The following is a 17,812-nucleotide window of genomic DNA, read 5'->3' on the forward strand; positions in this document are numbered from 1 at the left end:
CACAACATTATCTGATTGAAAACGGGAGCTGAATGCAGGAGGCTGGTGGAGAAGCTACACATCGTTGCTTCCTGGGTGTTGAGGGGTTCGGGAGGGGCTCTGCTCCCAGGGGGATCCCCACTCATGGGGTGAGGACCCAGGGAAAGGGAAGAGGGAAACTCACCGGGCCTGGGAGATACCCCAAAGCTGGGGCCCTGCTCCTGCTCTCGGCTGCCGGCTTCAATACAGGGAAGAGTCCCAGGGAAGAGTCCCGCTTCAGGGAGCCCCTCTAAGAACCCAGTCTAGCACCTCAGTGGGGGCACCTCTGTTGGTCCTTTTCGGGTCACTGCTCATGGTCCAGAAGTTTGCATAGGAGACAGGGGGCACTCCTGCCAATCCAGACCAGCTGCCTCTTCAACTGCTACAGCCCTTCCCTTCCCCGCCCTACTTCAAACACCCCAGCCGTGCTGTGCCCAGGCCTTTAACCCCTCGGGTGCCGGGTGCCGTGGCAGGTCCGAGGATCCCTGGGCCTCCTGAACTCAGCACTCCCTGAACAAAGGGCAGCCCCTGGACTCAGGCCCACATGGAAACAGGTAGAGGGGGCCAAGCTGGGGTCACCTGGAGACTGTGGGCACCTTCCCCCTCCCTCCAGCGGGACAGGGAATGCTGAGGAGGGGAGAAAGAAAGCATCCCAGAGAAGGCCCACAGCTGGAAACCTACTTGACAGCAGGGTCCTCCTGGGACCAGGGAGGACCTTTGCCCTCTCTTGATTTGGGCTGCAAAACTGCTGTTGGTCCCTTTAAGAGGCAGCTTATGGGGGAGGGGCGATTATGGCCACAGCCGTGGGGAGCCTGGAGGCGGGCTCCTGCCCCCTCCCTTTGGGCTGCGGCTCCCTCACCTCTTCCCCATCACAGCTTCTGGGGGCAGAGGACGTCCTGACCTAACAGCCTTCCCAGTCCTCCTCCTCTCGGGCCGTATGTCCTGGTGGCCAAGGGCACGCTGCCGTCGAGGACCGTGGCTGGCTCTGCCGGCTCCCTGGGCCGGGGCCTTCAGAGCTCCCTGGCAGCCTGTCTCCTGGTCGGTACAGTGGGGACCCAGGGTGACATGTGTGCACGCAGTGGGACAGGAACATTGGGCCCACAGCGCTTGCAGGAGACATGCCAGCTGCCGATCGCCACGGGACCGGACGAGCCCTGCTCCCTGAGTCTCTCCTGAGCCGGGAAACCAGAGGACTAATTACATGACCCATTCGGTGGAGCCAGCTCCAAAGTTCTTCCTCTAGGTGACAGGACAGCCGCTGCCACACGTGGAAACTGTGCCCTTTCCTGCTGGCTGGGCCCCAAACCACAGGAGCCACAGGGGCTGTTCCTCGCTTCCCAAGAACACAGGGGACCTGGCCTCATTTTTCGGCGTGGGGTCCTTGGGGACCCTCTCCTTCAACAACCTGCATCCAGATGACACAGGCTCCGAGGTGGGCAGGGCAGGCTTTCCTGGCTGTCACAGGGTAAGTCCCAGGGGATTAGGCTTTGCCCCTTCCCATCCTGTCAGCTTCTTGGGAATTCCTCGACCTGTCCTCACAGGATCTCTGCAGCCAGAGTCCCAGGGCCTAGTTCGTGAACTGGGTGGAGATCTGGACCCCTGGCTCCTCCCGGCACCAGGGCTGGGTGTGTGGGTGAGCCGGTGCCAGCTGGACGATACAGGGCTGGTTTGGGGGGGGGGTGGTCCTGGAACACCGTGACGGCTGGGTCCCTATCTGTACTGCCTGCAGGTCACACCTGTCCAGGGTGGTCTCCGTGAGGGTGGAGAAGTGCTGTCTGCAGGCCCTCTCGCATTAGATTTCTTCCTCGAGAAGCTCAGAGGGCTCTGGTCCTACGGCCAGCTATCCTGCTGTCTGTCCATAGGTTTCATGAGCTCTTAGGCTCACATTCCACCCTGACTCCAGGGTACCTGACTCTCCAGATGAAGGGTCTGGCTCTGGCCTTTGTTCAAAGGCCTGTGACATGAACTGCCACCACAATGCTTCTCTGGTTATGTGTCAGACCTGCGTCCCCCAGCCTCCTTCTCCATCCTGAGGGCCAGGATGGGAAGTTCTCCGAGAAGACAGCCCCAGCTGTTGGGATAGGAGTCCTTCCTTGAGTTCAGGCTAGGGAGAAGTCTCCCGTGGCACCTTCCAGAGTTAGGAACAATACCCGGTCTTCTATCTGGTCCTCTAAACCACAATCCCTCCCATGACAGGTGAACTCCTCACTGTTCTCCAAAGACTAGCATTCCAGTCCTAGGGAGCATGCTGCCGAGCCAACCAGCCCCCTGCTCCCACCCTGCCCTTGTTCTCAACCCCAAGTGTCTGACTATTGCTTTCCCCCACTCTCCTGAGCCAAGTCCCAGGTCTCAAACCAAAACACAACGAACAAGAGCAAACATATCGTCCTCGCCCTCTGACCTGGCCGGTCCTGGGGTGTCCAAGTCGCAGCCCCCCAAGGAGGGAGGCGAGCTGGTGGAGGGCTACTCCATTGGGAGCCTCCCGTTGTCTCCATGTCCTTTTCATCCTTTAGGGGCCCGGGCTCCGTGCGCTGGGCCCAGGAAAGGTTAAACCGGTTGGGCAGTCTCCCCCCCTCCCTGCAACCCCCAACAGCATCTAAACTGGGCAACTTGGTGGCAGGAACAAAGCGGGTGTTTGTTGGGTTTCCCTCCTGCCTGGGAGGCTGTTCTCGGACCACGGCATTCCTGGCTTGGATCGAGTCAGTGCACAGCGCTTTTCCCCGCCGCTGCAGAGAGAACCACGGCCTTTCCATAGGCCGTAACGAGGGCACAGCTCGGGGGTTACAGGTGCTCAGGAATTAAAATGAATTCGAGTTAAGAAAAGCCTAGTTCTTGGGGCGCCTGGCGGGCTCCGTCACTGGAGCATGCAACTCTTGATCTCAGGGTCATGAGTTCGAGCCCCACCTTGGGTGTAGAGATTACTTAAATAATTTAAAAGAAAAAAAAGCTAGTTCTTAAACAAAGAAAGGGCTAGAACCAGGCATCAGGAGGTAGCTTTTTCAAGGTCAGTGAATAAATCAGACCAGGAGGTCTCACAGGGCATGAGGACCTTCTTTCCTCTCATCCTGCGTCCTCTCGCTGTGGAGAGGAGCTCACAGGCAAGGAAGGGTCAGGGTGGTATGAGCTGAGTGGCGAGAGCAGAGAGGGAAGTAAGGGATGGAAGCAAAGGCGCTTGGGGACAGGCGTCTCTGCGCAAACAGGACCACAACACCTACAGCAAGGAGGGAAGGGAAGTCAGCTCCATTGCCCGGGAGCTGGGGCGCCCAGGGCCTGAGCTCACCAGGTGACGGGAAGGCAGACAAGTCAGCGTGGCATTTGTTTTTATTAGAAAACCCCATTTGGTCAGCGCTCCCCTGACCCAGAACAGAGACTGCGTAGCCTCTGAGAGTCCCTCAGCCTTCATCTGATCTTCCAGCCTCTTCCGAGAGGGGAGGGCCGCGGATGGGGGTCGAGTCCGGCAGTCTCCCGAGTGCCCCTCCTGGGCCCCTCAGAGTTCACACTGCGGCACCACAGAGGGCACTAGGGGGCCCTCGAGGCTCGAGGCTCGTTGCTGGAGGCATTCCTGCTTTTATGGCTCCAGGAGTGAACGAGGAGGCTTTCAGACTCCGAGGCCTAGTGCTTCACTCTGGCTGAGAGCAGGCAGGATCCAGAAGGTGGCAGGGGCTAGGGGACAAGAGACCGCACTCGAGGACCCTCTGGAGTCTGGAAAGCACCTGGATCTCCTGGGCAGGGAGGGCCGAGGAACCCCTCAGTTCTTCTTGGTCTTGGGAGTGTCGTACTTTCTCTTGCTGGAGTACCACAGCAGCAGGGGGATGCCGATAGAGGGCAGCGTCATGACCCCGAAGGCTGCCCAGTCCAGCTGTGGAGGACGACAGAGGCCCCGCTTACAAGTCTGGACGAGGGCATGGGACAGCCGGGAAGGAGGCGGGCAACAAGAGGGGGCAGTGCAGCCCAAACGTTCAGCAGAACCTCAGCAGAGAGGCTCCTCTGACTGTCCCTGACAGGAAGGGGTCTCTCCAGACCAACCTACCTTCCGAGCTATGGAGCCCAAGGCCTCACCTGACCTGACCCAGACTGGGAGAGAAGCTTCTCTGTTCCAGACAATCTTGGAGGGAGGTGATGCCCAGGCCCAGCCCTGCCCACACCTCCAGCCCCCTCTTCCATTCCTCTACCTCCCTTTCTGCCCCCCAGCCTTGCAAAACTACTTGCCATGCTGTTTTCTGCCCCCTGACCTACTCCCTCTACAGAAGACTCCTGCCTTTACTTTACCTCCTCTGACTGGTTGAACGCCACCTCCCCCTGAAAGCCCTCCAGGTCAGGCGATCCTGCCGCATGCTCCCCCAACACCCTGCCTGTGGTCTCTGTCATGACGCTTTTCTCCCTGCTGACCTGTTCTGAGACCTTTGCAAGCCCTTAAGATGGTTATTGGAAGGCAGTATGTCTTGTTCACCTGTCTTCCCAAAGCAAATTAGAAGCTTCATGATTATTCACCGAACAAACACTGAATCTCCTCAGTACTTTAGGCAAATCTTCAAAGAATCCTCTCCCAGACTAGACTGCCACAGCGTCCCCACTCAATCTTCCCAGCGCTCCGCAACTCTCTGAATCTAAGCACATACTCTTTTAAGCCTCAAAATAGACCCAGGACTCCAAAACGGGACGCAACTCGAGGCTGCGCAGAGAAAAAGGGCGAGTTTTTGGTTCTGGCAATTGTGATCTCATGGCCAAAAATCTCTCTTAATGGGTAAATCAGGACATTTGGTGTTGGTCTGTGTCAGACCTGAAAAAACAGATGTGACGAGAACCAACAAACTAAACAAATCTTCTAAGGAGGCCAAGGGGTCCCACAGCCAAAGGGTGTTCTCATCCCAGGGGAAGAGGAAGAGGACACCGAGGAGCTTACAAAATGTGGGGAGAATCTCCTATCAAACTCTCGCTGAGCCAGGATTCCTCCCTGTCCAGGGGCGCTGGTGAAGCCAATCTGAAAGGAAGACAAGAAGGGCATTAGCGCAAATGCAAGTCCTCATGTGAGAAAGGGCAGTCCCAACCGACCCAACCCGAAGTACGACATTCTCGGCTCCCGAAGGCACAAGGGAGCTTCCAGAAGATGCGGGAAAGCTTCCGGACTAGAGAGAGCCGCATGACTCTCAGTGTGCCGTAAAGAGGAGTCGATCAGGAGCCAGATGACGCACGATGAGCTTCTTCTCCACAAGGCAGGCCAGGTGTGCCGCCGAGGTTAGACCAAATCCTTCCTCTTCCTTCGCCTCAGGCTCTGGAAGAGTGGCTCCCACCCCCGGCCCCTCCGCAAGAGAGGTGTGTGATGGAAGGACCTGCCCTTGGCCACACCTTCCCTGTTCCTCCAGTGGAAATGCTCTTCCATACCTCACACACTGACAGGAGGCTCCAGCGACCTAAGGAGTATTCGGAAAAGCACGGAGCCCCACCCAAATGCACACAGGAGAGAAGGGGCCACAGCCCGCAGCGCTCCTGCCCCGGAGAGCAGGCCAGGAGCCGGAGGACGCTGCCAACAGCCTCGCTCTGAAGTGGCAGCCGAGCCTTTGATTTTATGTCTCTTAACCTATCAAATACCAGGTAGAACCAGAGTTCTAAAGCTGGTTCTGAAAGCCGAAAGGACACAAGATGTGAAAAACCTAATTAGGATTACAAGAATATGGTTCTATGTGGTTTGTAAAAACAATTCACACAGTGCGACGAATGTCAGAGGACCCTAGCTTTCCTTCAGTCCTACGGCTGACGTGCCGAGGGTCTTCCCTACGGCGCGCTCGCTGTGCAGCCTACAGCCCACAGCCCACTTGTAACGCCTTGTCAGGGGCCTTCCTAAACTCACGGCTGCAGACAGTGTCCCCATCTTCTCGGTATTCCCTAGATCCTAGCTCACTACTGGGGCTCAATAAATGCCTGCTGACCTTTTCCACAATCGATCAAAGGACTGTTTACTACTGATTTTCTATCATACATGAGAACCAGAGAGACATCTAAGACAAAGTCTCCGGCCTCAAGGAGTTTATGATTAAACTGGGAGGGGGTTGGGTAAAGACCTACACCTAAGCAAAAGAGGTACTGAGACAGCACACAGTTAAATGTTTGAGTGAAGGACGCCATCAGGGCTCTAGAAACTTCTCTGCAGTCAGCAAAGGCTTGCTGAAAGGGTGAGCAGGACAAAACAGTGGGGTGTAAAAGCAGAAGACAGAAACAAGGGCATGTGGTCCAAAGCTGGGCCCTGAGAGCAGAGGGGTCACTCCCAACAGAGAAAGAATGAGAATGACAGAGGGTGGGGCGGGTGGGCAGGGGCTCAGCCTCATGAGGGCAGAATGTGCCGGAGAGCTGGAGGCAGAGAACAGCTTCATCACCAGGGCGTCTGCGGCAGGAGCGGTCCAAGCAAGGGAAAGACACGTGGAGACTGGGAATGCACTGAAGGCCCACAGAAAAGGGTGAGAGCGGCACGGGAGACCACAGACTGTGCGGCAGACGTCACGGCCCAGATGAAAGCAAAGCAAGAGGGACGAATAGGAGGGAGGCTACGGTTCTCCTCTGCCACCACCTCAACTGCTTCATGCTGGATCTTTACGGTCTGAAACCTCCTTCCTTCCCAAGGACAGCAGCGGAGCTTCTGGTCCTTCTCACCATCCTCAGAATTTAGGCTGCCTTAGAACGTTTCTGCAAGTTTTCAAAGGCAAACAGATCTAGGCCCCTCCAGCTAACGTTGGGGCAACTTACCACGACAGGCCCATCCTCCTGGGCCAGGTAAGTAACGGTTGCCGAGGTGAAGTTGAAATAGCCGGCCTTGAGTGGGCGCAGGACCACGGTGTGCGAGACGTTGCTAGCGCTGGCCCGACAGTCAAGGAAGCAAGAAGACGAAGCTGAAGCTGCAATACCCTTTCAACGTGTGGACCAGGCGCACCGTTCACAGAAAGGGCGGCCCACACGTGGGACCTCATGCCTGCAACCCTCTGCGGGCACAATAAGCTCAGAACTGTTTCTAAGCCTGAGACGCGGCGCATACTATCCCAGCCAGGTGTAAGGGGTCTCAATACGCAGCCACGCTGTACTCAGTCCTCAGGTTTCTGGTGTCAACTTTCAAAGCAACACATATTACGGATGAAAAATCATTCTCACAGAAACTCTGACTAACTGAAGGAAGACCGAAAATACAAAATAAAAACAAACAAAACAAAAAGAAAACACCCTCACCAGAAAATCTAAATACTTTCATTCACAGGGGGAAAAGTTAATCTAATTCTACTTGGGAAATGACGGGCGGATGCCGGTAGGAGACGCACTGAATGAGAAAAGTCTTTAAGAGGCCGCCCGGGGGCTCCATGCTAGCAGCCAACTGACTTTCTTCTAAAAGCTTAACTATCCTCGTCAGCCACAAACCATCTCCTAGGAGTCTACCTCTTCCCCACATAGTATGTTGTACCGCCTTATAACCTGAACTTGACGACCCTCCTTCCTTAGGCCTACCCTCAATCACGCTCAATTTTCTATTGTCCCATCTTTCCGAAGAGGACACAGAAGAATGGCCACACGCAGCCAGACTATGTGAAGAAGTGACCTCGCTGCTTTGCTGGCAATGTGTCTGTATCTTCCCCAACACCAGCCTTCACCACCCAGTGTCAAGGATACGGGGCAATCCGGTCCCATTTCACGTTGAGCATACCGGAGACAATGCCGAAGTCCTCCGGAGGGAAGGAATCATCGGATAACTCCACGTCTAACGCAGCGCTGCAAAATGGAGGGACAAAAGCGGTTAGCAAGTAACGGATACAGACGTACAGTGCTCAACTGGGGGCGCCCGGTGGGCTCAGTCGGAGGAGCACAGGACTCTTGACCTCAGGGTTCTGAGTTCGAGCCCCTCGTTGGATGGAGATTACATAAAAACAAAATCTTTTTTTTTTTTTTTAAGATTTTATTTATTTATATGACAGAGAGCCAGCCGGCGAGAGAGGGAACACAGCAGGGGAGTGGGAGAGGAAGAAGCAGGCTCCCAATGGAGGAGCCTGATGTGGGACTCGATCCCGGAACGCCGGGATCACGCCCTGAGCCGAAGGCAGACGCTTAACGACTGCGGTACCCAGGCGCCCCCATAAAAACAAAATCTTAAAAAGAAAAGTAATCAGCAATTAAATCTGCCTGCTTGTCCTATAAAATCAGAACTACGAAAGACAGATACGAGTCACACAGTAACCTGGGTTTGTTGCACTGAGGAATCTAGGTCAAGGGCTGGATTCTCTGGCTAAGCAGCGCCAAAGAAGGAATGGGCCCACCTTCTCTCTTGCCCCAGTATCTATGTGTACGTGTGTAGTACGTACAGAGGGGAAGAGGAGCAAGACACACATGGAAGAGAGAATTAAAGTGAGTAATATTAAAGAAAGGCAATACACATGCTTACAGGTTAATGAAAGACAGAAGGCTGAAACCTGCAAGCCCCGAGGTAAGGAAGGATGGGGTCTCCTCCTCCTCTCCCCCTTTCACCCTCATTCTTGCTTCTTACCCCTCAGAAACTCCCAACTCCAAAAAGTGGAAGACGGTTTCTAGCAGCTTAGGTGAAGTAGGTCCTAGAGCGCGTTCACTGGCTCCTGACACCTGCGGCTGCTGGCCCCCACAAGTCTCCCTTCCCAGCTGGGAAGGAGAAGGGCCCAACCTGCAGCCCCGGGGGCCCCCTCACCTCGAGCCGACATTGTAGATGTTGTACTGTAAGGTCAGGTCTCGCCCCTCCACGGCATATCTGTTCAGCAGTGACTTGGAGGCCAGCAGCCGGGCTCCTTCCTCTGCATGACTGACAGCAAACAGGGCCAACACCACGGACGCCAGCAGCTTCATCTTCGGGGAAAAAACGCCAAGTAGGCAGTCAACCCAAGCATGTAAGCGCACCACAATCTTCACGGAGGCGCCCCCTTACCAAGTCTAGCAAAACTCCTTCAATCTCACCAAGGCAGCAGCCGCTTCCCCATCAGCCAGCAGGGCTGACCCACACGCCGGGATCTCCCACCTGCCGCCCTCTTCCCGTCGGGGGGCCGGGGAGCCACCGGCTGGTGGGACCGTCCCTCGCACAGGCCTCTTCCGCCCAGCCCCACGGGGTCCTCCCCACGCCCCCTGCCCGGGCTCCCACCTCTCTGGGTCCCCACATCCCTTCCGTGGGTCCCTCCGGGACTCAGCCCGCTCAGCCCTCCCCCTCTCGCCAGGGAGACACGTTCCCCCGCCCGCGCGCCCCTCCCGTCCCCGCCGCGGCCGAGCAGCCCCTCCGCCGCCGGGCACCGTGCGGACACGGGAGGCGCTCCTCCCGCGCCCTCACGGATCGGCGCTCACCGTGCACAACCCACAGGCCTCTCCGGGGCCACCAAGACCGGAAGAGAGCGTCAGCAGGCAATGGCCGGAAGTGAGCTAGGCCGGAAACCTCAGTGCTCCGCGCGATGCCTCCTGGGAATTGTAGTTCCCGTCCAGGCCCCGCCTCTGGCTCTGCGGCGCCTGCGCGCGCCGGGGACCGAGCTGGCCTGCGCTACCGCGTGCTGCCGCCCCTGGGCAGGTACCCTGCAGACGGGGTCCGCAGTCCGCAGCGTCCAGTGCGCCGGCGAGCTACACACCAGGGGAAAGCTTTTCCTCTCAGGGCTCCCGGCATCCTTTCTGCTTCCAGACGACAAACGTGGTCCTCCCTGCATGCAGAAAGGCGCCAAGCCCCGAGCTTCTCTTCGACGCCCTTCGAGATCCCGGAAAAGCAGTCTTTTCTTCGCCGTGCCGACTGTAACCTCTTTGCTCATGCTCATCACTGCTTGCTGTGTTCACTGCAGTGGACGCCCTGTCTTGGGTCTTACCCTGCACTTTTCCATCAGCAGCCAGACAGACGCCGCCAAACAGCGTTCTGGAAGAGGATGCCTGTGGGGTTCTGCCGTCGCGAACAAGATCTCAGGCCTGCCACTCCCTCACTGGCTACGTAACCTTAAGGCAGGTGGCACTTCTGTAAAGCCTTGGTTCTCAGATCTGTAAACTGAGATAATTCAGCACTCTCCAGGTGTTGGAGGGCAAATAGGATAATGTGTGTGAAACCGTAAGCGCATTGGCTGGCACAGGTGTGCTTAGGGAAGGCTAACTCTCAGTATTCCTATTACTCTCTATCTCCATTGCAGCATTCCTTCATTCGGTGTGCATTTATTGTGCACCTGGTTTGTGCCTTCACTGTTCTAGGTCGTGAGGCTACAGTGACCAAGAGGACAGAGAACATTTCTTCTTGCTGAGGACTTAACGTTCTTGTGGAAAAATACACATCTCCTGTATTTGTTTTAGCACACCCTGCATTCCCCACCTCCCAGACTAGAGCTCCTTGGGGACAGGTTGTCTGTTTCGCATTGCTCAGTGTCGTGCCTGAGCGCGCGGTGGGAACTCCAGGAACGAATGACCACTTCTCTACCTACACCCTCCAAGCTACTTCTCTTTCCTTCTCCAGCCCATCGTTCAGGGCCCTGTTGCAGTCTGATCCCCCCTGGCAAGCCTGCCTTGGCTTTGCCAGACTACATTGCTCTTTTACAAGACTGGAGTAGAGTATGCTTTTTCCCACTTGTTTCTGGCCCGGAAAAGCCACCTTAATGATTAGATGCTATTTCTTCAGTGAGCACTTACCAAAGGTCCTAGAGTAACGCTGAACACCAAGGAGGTGCTCAAGAAATACTTGCTGATTGTGGGATTTTTTATTCCTTTCCAAAGTGTTGTTTTCATAGCAATTTCTCCAGCTTGGAAAGATATGAAGTGTGGCTGTTCTTGGTTCTCACACTCAGCCGCATGCAAAGAGACTGTGTCTGCAGCACACACAGTCTAGATACCCTACCCATAGCCACTCTGGATTCGGGAGAGAAACGTCTCCATCCTTACTTTGCAGTTTATACACAGACCCTTCTGCCTCTGCCCTTTCTAGTTGAGTCCCTTGTTCACTCATTGATACACTGAGCATCCCTTTTGGGGGGCACCTGTCATGCATCAAGCACTGCGATAGTTGCTGTGGGAGACACAGAGACAGGGCGTGGTGTCTGCCCTCGCGGAGGTTAGAGCCCAGTGATGGGGTGAGATATACTCATAACTATAGTGAAAAGGCAAATGCAATGCCAAGCACCCTTTAAAACACACACACGCACGCACGCGCACACACACACACGCACATGCGCACACATGCAGCAGTGGCTTCCTGTTGTCCATGGAATTACATCCCTTTGTCTGACAGTCAAGACCCTTCACTGTCATCCCTACCCCTCTCTGCTTTAGCCAAACAGACCACTCCCTCTGGTCCACTTTCTCACTTTCAGACTTTTGATCAGCGCAAATTATTGAGTCAAAAAACAATCGCTTTTATTGACTTCTTACTACCACCAGCCCTACACTAGTTTCCAAGAGAACAAACGTGTATAAGATGCACTTGACTTGGAAGAGTTTGAAATGGTGGGGGCCTGGCAGGGGTGGGGGCAGATAGATTCATGACGCTGTCCTAAGTGTCCTGAAAGAGGTTAGTACGGGGCTTCCAGGCCCTGGTCTGCCTTTACATTCTCTTCATTGTGTCTTTTTGATAAACAAGGGTTCTTCATTTTAATTATAATGTTCTCTAAAAAAGCAGTTGACACTGCCCGAGAAATCCTGCCTCTTGGTGCTTTGGGCGCACGTGCGGACTGCGAACGTTTGGGAAGCAAGTAGACGCCCAGTCGCGACAATATAACACGTGCACCCACCAGCAGCGACGTGAACACTGTTCACTGAAGGGGTCTACACCCAAGTGAGTCGGCTTCGCAAACCCTTGGAATTATAGATGGCTTTTTCCTTTCTTTTTTTTTAAATTTTATTCATTTTGAGACAGAGAACGCACAAGTGAGGGGGAGGGGCAAAGGCAGAGGGAGAAGCAGACTCCCCACTGAGCAGGGAGCCTGACGTGGGGCTCGATCCCGGGACCCCAGGATCATGACCTGAGCTGGAGGCAGACACTTAACCGACTGAGCCACCCAAGTGCCCCCATCAATCCTGTTTTTACATACTGAGGGAAGAATGGAACAATCTTATTTTATTATATTTTATTTTTAAAAGATTTTATTTATTTATTTGAGAGCAAGAGCAGGGGGCAGAGGGAGAAGCTGGCTCCCCACTAAGCAGGGAGCCTGATGCGGGCCTTGATCCCGGGACCCCAGGATCATGACCTGAGCCAAAGGTAGACACGCAATCAACTGAGTCACCCAGGCGCCCCATGCTTTTTCCTTTCTTTCTCTAGAACCAGAGAGAACCTCAGAAAATGGTGTGTTAAAAGAGCATTTCACCCACTGCACCCCGACACATCCCACTGTGTATGGGAGAGTATCAAACAAGGCCTGGGGTGGTGAAGACACATAGTCTCTGTCTACAGTCTCCCTATTAGAATCTATTCTGACTAGAAGAGAGATTTCAACCATCAATTACTAAGGGAAATGTTTCTGTTGAAAGACTTGTTAGGCGTGCAGGGAACTGTGTGCCTGGAACGGAGGCAGGCAGGGCCGGTGTGAGTCGCTCACTGCTTTCATGCCACGTTCCCCCAATGGTCAAGACGGAGCCCATTGACCTCTCTTTGGGATCTGTAACAAGGAGGCAACCAAGAGAGTGAGTGGCTAAGCCGAGAAGGAAAAGGCCAACTGCTCTTTGGCTGGTGGCTGGACAGGCACTGGGAAAGAGCCTTGCTGCCAAATCGAGGAGGCTCCGATGGGCCTAAGCTAGGGGCATTCTGTAAGTGGTTATGGATTAAATATGAACCATGCCACTTTTTAAGAAACATCCAGAATCCCAGCAATGCCAGCAATTTTATAACATTTTTTTAGATTCATTTTTTTGATTGTGGTAAATACATATCTAACATGGGATTTGCCATTTTAACCATTTCAAGTATACAGTTCAGTAGCAGTAAGTACCTTCACGTTGTTTGTTATACAATCATCACCATCTGTCTCCAGGACATTTTCAACTTCTCGAACTGAAACTCCATACCCATTGAACAGTAATGCCCGTTCCTGTCTTCCCACCAGCCCTGGCAACTCGACATCCTGTTTCAATGAATTTGTCTATTTTAGGTAATTCATGTAAGTGGAATCATGCAATAAACTCACTTTATTTTACACAAATAATTCGTGCTTATATTCTCAGTGAAACAAAATCAAGTACTGAAATAGTGAGTCCAAATGTCCGGATGCAAATTTAGATGCCCAAGAAATGCTGGCTACCTTATTTTTCTGTAATCAAACCTAGTTTCTGTGTCCAGCCCTTTTTACATAGAGTATCAGCGACTCAATCTCTGTTAATGCAGGGACTCCCAGGTCATGTTCTCCAGAGCGGACTCTAATTTTCTAGAGGGCTCCCGATGTGTCAGATGCATGGTGCTTGGTTATCAATACTTTTTAAAAAAAATTTCCCTTAGCTATGGGAAGTCCTTAGGAATCATCAGATTTTTAAAAAGATTTTATTTATTTTATTTTATTTTTTAAAGTGGGCATTTCTTTGTCATCTAGTTTTATTTTATTTTTTTTAAGGATTTTATTTATTTAACAGAGAGAGAGCACAACCAGGGGTTGTGGCAGAGGCAGAGGGAGAAGCAGACTCCCCACTGAGCAGGGAGCCTCGTGTGGGACTCAATCCCAGGACCCTGAGATCTTAAAGGCAGACACTCAACCAGCTGAGCCATCCAGGTACCCCTTATTTATTTGTTTTAGAGGGAAAGAAGAGCGCGTGCGAGCGAGAGAGAGAGAGAGAGAGAGGAGGCAGAGGGAGAAGGAGAGAAACTCAAGCAGACCCCATGCTGAGCGTAGAGCCTGATGTGGGGCTCAGTCTCACAACCCTGAGATCATGACCTGAGCCAAAATTAAGAGTCGGTCACTTAACTGACTGAGCCACCCAGGCAGCCCCTGGTTATCAAAACTTTTTCAGGCTATGGGTTCCTTGGAGCCCAGCCACGCCCCCTCAGCCTTATCCTGAGGCTCCCCAGGCAAGGTGCCCCTCCCCCTTTCCCTCCCTCTGCTTCCCCGCCTCTCTGGAGACACAGGGGACTTGGCTGGCCTCTCCAAGCCCATCACTTCTTCCTTGCTACTCAAGGGCATTCCTCGGTTCTGCAAGCCAGGCTGGGACTGGGATGAGCAGCAATCTTGAAGGAGGTCTTGGGCCCCCTGCCTGGGCACACCCCAGTGCCGGCCAAGAGCAAGAACATTCTCTTCTGTAATTACAATAACATTATTGCACCCACAGAGTTTGACACTGATATAATCGACTATTTTCTGATGCAGAGGCCACATTCAGTTTTCTCCAAAATGCCCTCTATGACTTTCAAAGAGAATCTAGGGTCCTACGAAGAAGGGTCACGTATCACAGCATTGCATTTGAGAGGAAAGGCAGAGGGGCCCAGGCAGCTCCGGCTCTTGGCACAGACAAAGGGGCCCTTCTACGTCCTTGGATCCCTTGAAAATCTCAGACAGACCTGGCCACCCGGAGTTCTGCTTCTTGCTGAATGTCTCTCCAGCACACGTGGACTCCAGGCTGCATTCTGGAGTCTGCCTCTGCCTCATCTTGAAGCCCTTTGAGGGTTTGCGCCATTTTCAGAATCAATCCACAGTCTCTCTAGTTAAGCCCAGTCTTCCTTCTGCTCACCCCAGTAGGCAGGGGTTGGGGGTGAGCATGTCCAGCCTCCCGCTGAGAAGTGAAGCAGGGGTGTGTGTGTGCTTGTGTGGCTGTGCACCCGCGCCCTCTCAGCCCCTCAGAGGAACGTTCCCCCCCGCCCCCGGGGAACCCCTGGACCTGGGACCCCACCCTCCTATTGCTACGACAACGGCTTCTGTGAGGACACGGAGACTAAAGAATTGTGAGTGTGTGGTGGGCGGGGAGTGGACATGCTGGAGGCGTGATCACGTGAGCGATCACAGACTTGATCATGAAGAAGGAAGAGACTGTGTCCTTAGCTTCCATCCTCAGAGTAAGGGGGCAGCCTGGGGCACGGGCGGGAGCAAGGCTGCTGACCCTGAAGTCCTGCCTGGCGTGAGCTGCTCCCTCCCGACGGACTTCTCCCCCTCAGGAGACCAAAGAAGCTTGGAGAGCCCCAGGGGCAGAAGAGCCCTCCTTTAACACCTTGGCCGTATCCCTGACGTCCCTGCACAGCTTCGCTGATGACCTGGGCTACCAAGGGAGCCAGGAGCTGACCAGTGTGAGTGACCCCCCCCACACCCTGCATCCCCCCTCCCCTGGGGTCCTGCACCCCCTGCTGGACCTCCATATGGGCAATTTTCCTCACTGACCTGCCCCAAGAGGTCCGGCAGCAACCTTCGCATCTTCTCCACATCCTTCCAATTCACATCTTCACGAAACATGGCTCAAATTTACTGCTTCCAGAATAAAATACCAGCATTAGTAGTGAGCACAGCTTACACTTACTGAGTACTTACCATATGCTGCTCTGTGAGGGTAGATGCCGTTATTATCCCTATTTTCCAGATAAAGAAACTGAGGCACAGGCAAGTGAAATAACTCTCCCAAGATGACATGAGTCGGAAGCAGAGATGCTGGGTGCCCAGCCGTATGTCTGACCCCAGACCCCCCCACAACTGCTCCCTGCTTGAGACCCCCTTCACACTGGTGCTCCTCGGCTTCTGGGCAGGGTCTCTCGTCGGAAGCGCAGCTGGTGTAGGGCCTTTGCTGTGTGTGGATTGGAGGGGTCTGTGTGTGCCCGCACTCACGGACAGTGCCTTGCTCGAGTTGGAAGTGCACAGTTGGCCGTGTTGACACGTACTCTGGAAACCACACAATCACAACAGGCACATCCGTCACCCCCGTAGGACCAGCCAGGACTGCAGAACAGATCCCTTAGAGGGCCAGGGTCTGCCTTCCGGAATGAGTCTGTATTTGACCCAAGTATTTGCATTCGGATCCTTAGAAAACAACCCCCTGTCGTCCGGGCGTTCAGCAACGGCATGAGCGCGGTGTGCAGGGGCTGGCTGGGGACTTCCCTGCGGTCCCCGGGGGAGGGGGGCAGGCTTTGCTGGCCCGGCGGCCCGAGCCTCCCCTCTGACCTCAGTCCTTCTCTGCCTCACTCCCCCTCAGACACGGAGTCCCGTGGGCCGCGGGATGGGTCAGTGGAGAGCACGCTTCATCCCTTGCTCTCGGATTCCCCAAGGAGGAAGAGCCGGGCCTCGCGTCGCAGAGGCAGAAGCGGAGCAAGGTCGCCGCGCGGCGCCCGAGGAAGGACGAGGGGAAGGAGGAGGAAGAGCAGGAGGAGGACGAGGCGGACAGCGCCCGTGCCCCCGGGCGGCCCCCGAGGCCGCGGCGGAAGCTGCCTGGGTCCTGGAGGGCGCGCCCGCTGGGGCAGGCGGAGCGCCCCAGCACCCGGGAAAGCAGCGCCGGCTCGCTCGCGTCCCGGGCCGCGTCTCCCCGCTGGAGCCTGGCCGGCTTCCGCCGCTATCTGTGCGGCTGCTGCGGCCTGCCGGGCTCCGGGCCCGACGAGCCGGCGGCGGCGGTGGGGGGCCCCCCAGTCGGACCGCTCGGCCGGCAGGCGCGCAGGCGCGGGGCTCCCGGGGGCGCGCCCAGGAGAGGCCCGGCCCGGAGCCGGGAGCACCCAGACCGCAATCCTTTGTAAATAAAGCCCAGTGTGTTTTTGAGGACGGCGGGTCCGAGCCCGACGAGGGCAGGTTTGTCTCCGGATTGACGGACTGGAGGACGGATGGGTTGATCTGGGGGGACACGCAGCCACTTTCTTCCTCCCCTCCCCGCGTGTGTCTCTGAACCCTTCTCACCCTTTCCAGCGGCGTCTGAATTTCCGTCCCCAGGGGGCGAGGCCTTGGGGCCCTGGGGGCCTGCAGCCGGGACACAGCGAAGGGCTGGGGCGGGGGTGGGGGGCGGGCGTTCTTCAGCCCCCCACCCCCTCCAGAGCTCTGCTCTCTGCCCGGGACTCTGAGCTCAAAGCGAAGCTTGTGGGCTCCTCGCTTAGCCAACGTAGGACGGGAACAAAAGCTGTTTGCCCGGGCGGCGGCGACCCAAGGCGCCTGGCCGCCTGCGTCCTCTGGAGGAAGGGGGTCCTCGAGGCTCCGCGCTGCCCCTGCGCCCGCGCTGCTGGGTGCGAGGGCGGCTCTGCGGGGGGCACTGGGGAACAGCCGTCCTGGCCGAGGCTCCGCGCAGGTTCCTGAGACCCGCGGCTCGGAGGGGAGGGCCGGGAGGTGGTAGGCCGGGCGGGGAAGAAGGCTGAGCGGGGCTGGGGCCGCGGCCCGGTCCACGGAGCCCTGCGGCAAGAGCCGCCCCACACGCTCGGTGGCGCCTTTGAGGCCTATTAATCACCGGGAGGCGCCCCGAGCTGTGAGCAAGCCACCTGAAGGGTCTGGGAGTGGGTGTGCGGCGGGTGGTGGGGCAGGGGTCCGCTCAGGGGCCAGACAGCGGCTCCTATAATTCCCTGAGATTCGTTCTGTTTCCCACGGTATGTTTAATGTTTGTAAATGCCCCTGCGTGCTTGAAGAGTGTATGGCCGCAACGTGCATAAACGTAAGAACACAAATACGGGAGAAATGACAGCTCTTCTCCAGCAGAACGGCCGCTAACACACACGGGGAGTGGACGGCGTTCCGGAAACCCGGCTCAAGGCAGGTGATGGCCGTGGCCCACCGCGATTGAGTGGAATTGTGGATGAAAATTTGAGGAGAAACAGGGTATTTGCATAGTCTCAAAGTCTCTCCCTCAAGGTATTTATTAATTACAGAGGTAAAATGATAACTTTACAGAGGGTTACCCGGCAGGCACGGCACCGTTTTAACCGAGC

At 55.6% G+C, this 17,812-nt stretch overlaps 3 protein-coding genes and 1 long non-coding RNA gene across 6 annotated transcripts in view; 1 reads left to right on the forward strand and 3 right to left on the reverse strand.

Annotated features, from left to right (window-relative positions):
- ARHGEF2 (Rho/Rac guanine nucleotide exchange factor 2) overlaps positions 1–392 on the reverse strand; it is a 42,379-nt gene extending 41,987 nt beyond the window's left edge. For all 3 annotated transcript variants that reach the window (XM_045784093.2, XM_045784094.2, XM_045784095.2), the window contains exon 1: positions 164–392. The gene's annotated coding sequence lies outside the window, so the exon portion shown is untranslated. The remainder of the gene's footprint in view (positions 1–163) is intronic.
- Positions 393–3,321: 2,929 nt separating this feature from the next.
- Positions 3,322–9,428, reverse strand: SSR2 (signal sequence receptor subunit 2). The gene is made up of 6 exons (XM_045784227.2): positions 9,349–9,428; positions 8,708–8,862; positions 7,666–7,764; positions 6,757–6,865; positions 4,922–4,999; positions 3,322–3,877 (listed from the first exon to the last, which is right to left on the reverse strand). The coding sequence occupies exons 2-6, from the start codon at positions 8,860–8,862 to the stop codon at positions 3,767–3,769; spliced, it is 552 nt and encodes a 183-aa protein (XP_045640183.2). The 5' UTR covers positions 9,349–9,428; the 3' UTR covers positions 3,322–3,766.
- Positions 9,429–11,788: 2,360 nt separating this feature from the next.
- On the reverse strand, positions 11,789–17,306 carry LOC148110559 (uncharacterized). The gene is made up of 3 exons (XR_015721467.1): positions 16,800–17,306; positions 15,309–15,392; positions 11,789–14,709 (listed from the first exon to the last, which is right to left on the reverse strand). It is a non-coding gene; the product is annotated as an uncharacterized LOC148110559 (long non-coding RNA).
- Positions 14,948–16,786, forward strand: LOC123783469 (uncharacterized). The gene is made up of 3 exons (XM_087855043.1): positions 14,948–15,019; positions 15,092–15,217; positions 16,184–16,786. The coding sequence occupies exons 1-3, from the start codon at positions 14,948–14,950 to the stop codon at positions 16,640–16,642; spliced, it is 657 nt and encodes a 218-aa protein (XP_087711169.1). The 3' UTR covers positions 16,643–16,786.
- Positions 17,307–17,812: the final 506 nt, after the last annotated feature.

The sequence above is a fragment of the Ursus americanus genome, chromosome 2 (genome assembly GCF_024610735.1).
Source record: "Ursus americanus isolate L20-20 chromosome 2, mUrsAme1.1.p, whole genome shotgun sequence".
In the NCBI taxonomy this organism is placed as follows: domain Eukaryota; kingdom Metazoa; phylum Chordata; class Mammalia; order Carnivora; family Ursidae; genus Ursus; species Ursus americanus.

Bases quoted from the DNA above. Each gene is read 5' to 3' on its own strand.
- SSR2 (XM_045784227.2), bottom strand. From the start codon at position 8,862: ATGAAGCTGCTGGCGTCCGTGGTGTTGGCCCTGTTTGCTGTCAGTCAT. The intron at 7,765-8,707 runs GTGAGGGGGCCC...TCCATTTTGCAG, and splicing joins ATCTACAATGTCGGCTCGAG to CGCTGCGTTAGACGTGGAGT. The intron at 5,000-6,756 runs GTAAGTTGCCCC...TCTTCCTTTCAG, and splicing joins AGGAGGATGGGCCTGTCGTG to ATTGGCTTCACCAGCGCCCC.
- LOC123783469 (XM_087855043.1), top strand. From the start codon at position 14,948: ATGAAGAAGGAAGAGACTGTGTCCTTAGCTTCCATCCTCAGAGTAAGG. The intron at 15,020-15,091 runs GCAAGGCTGCTG...CCCCCTCAGGAG, and splicing joins AGCCTGGGGCACGGGCGGGA to ACCAAAGAAGCTTGGAGAGC. The intron at 15,218-16,183 runs GTGAGTGACCCC...GGATTCCCCAAG, and splicing joins GGAGCCAGGAGCTGACCAGT to GAGGAAGAGCCGGGCCTCGC.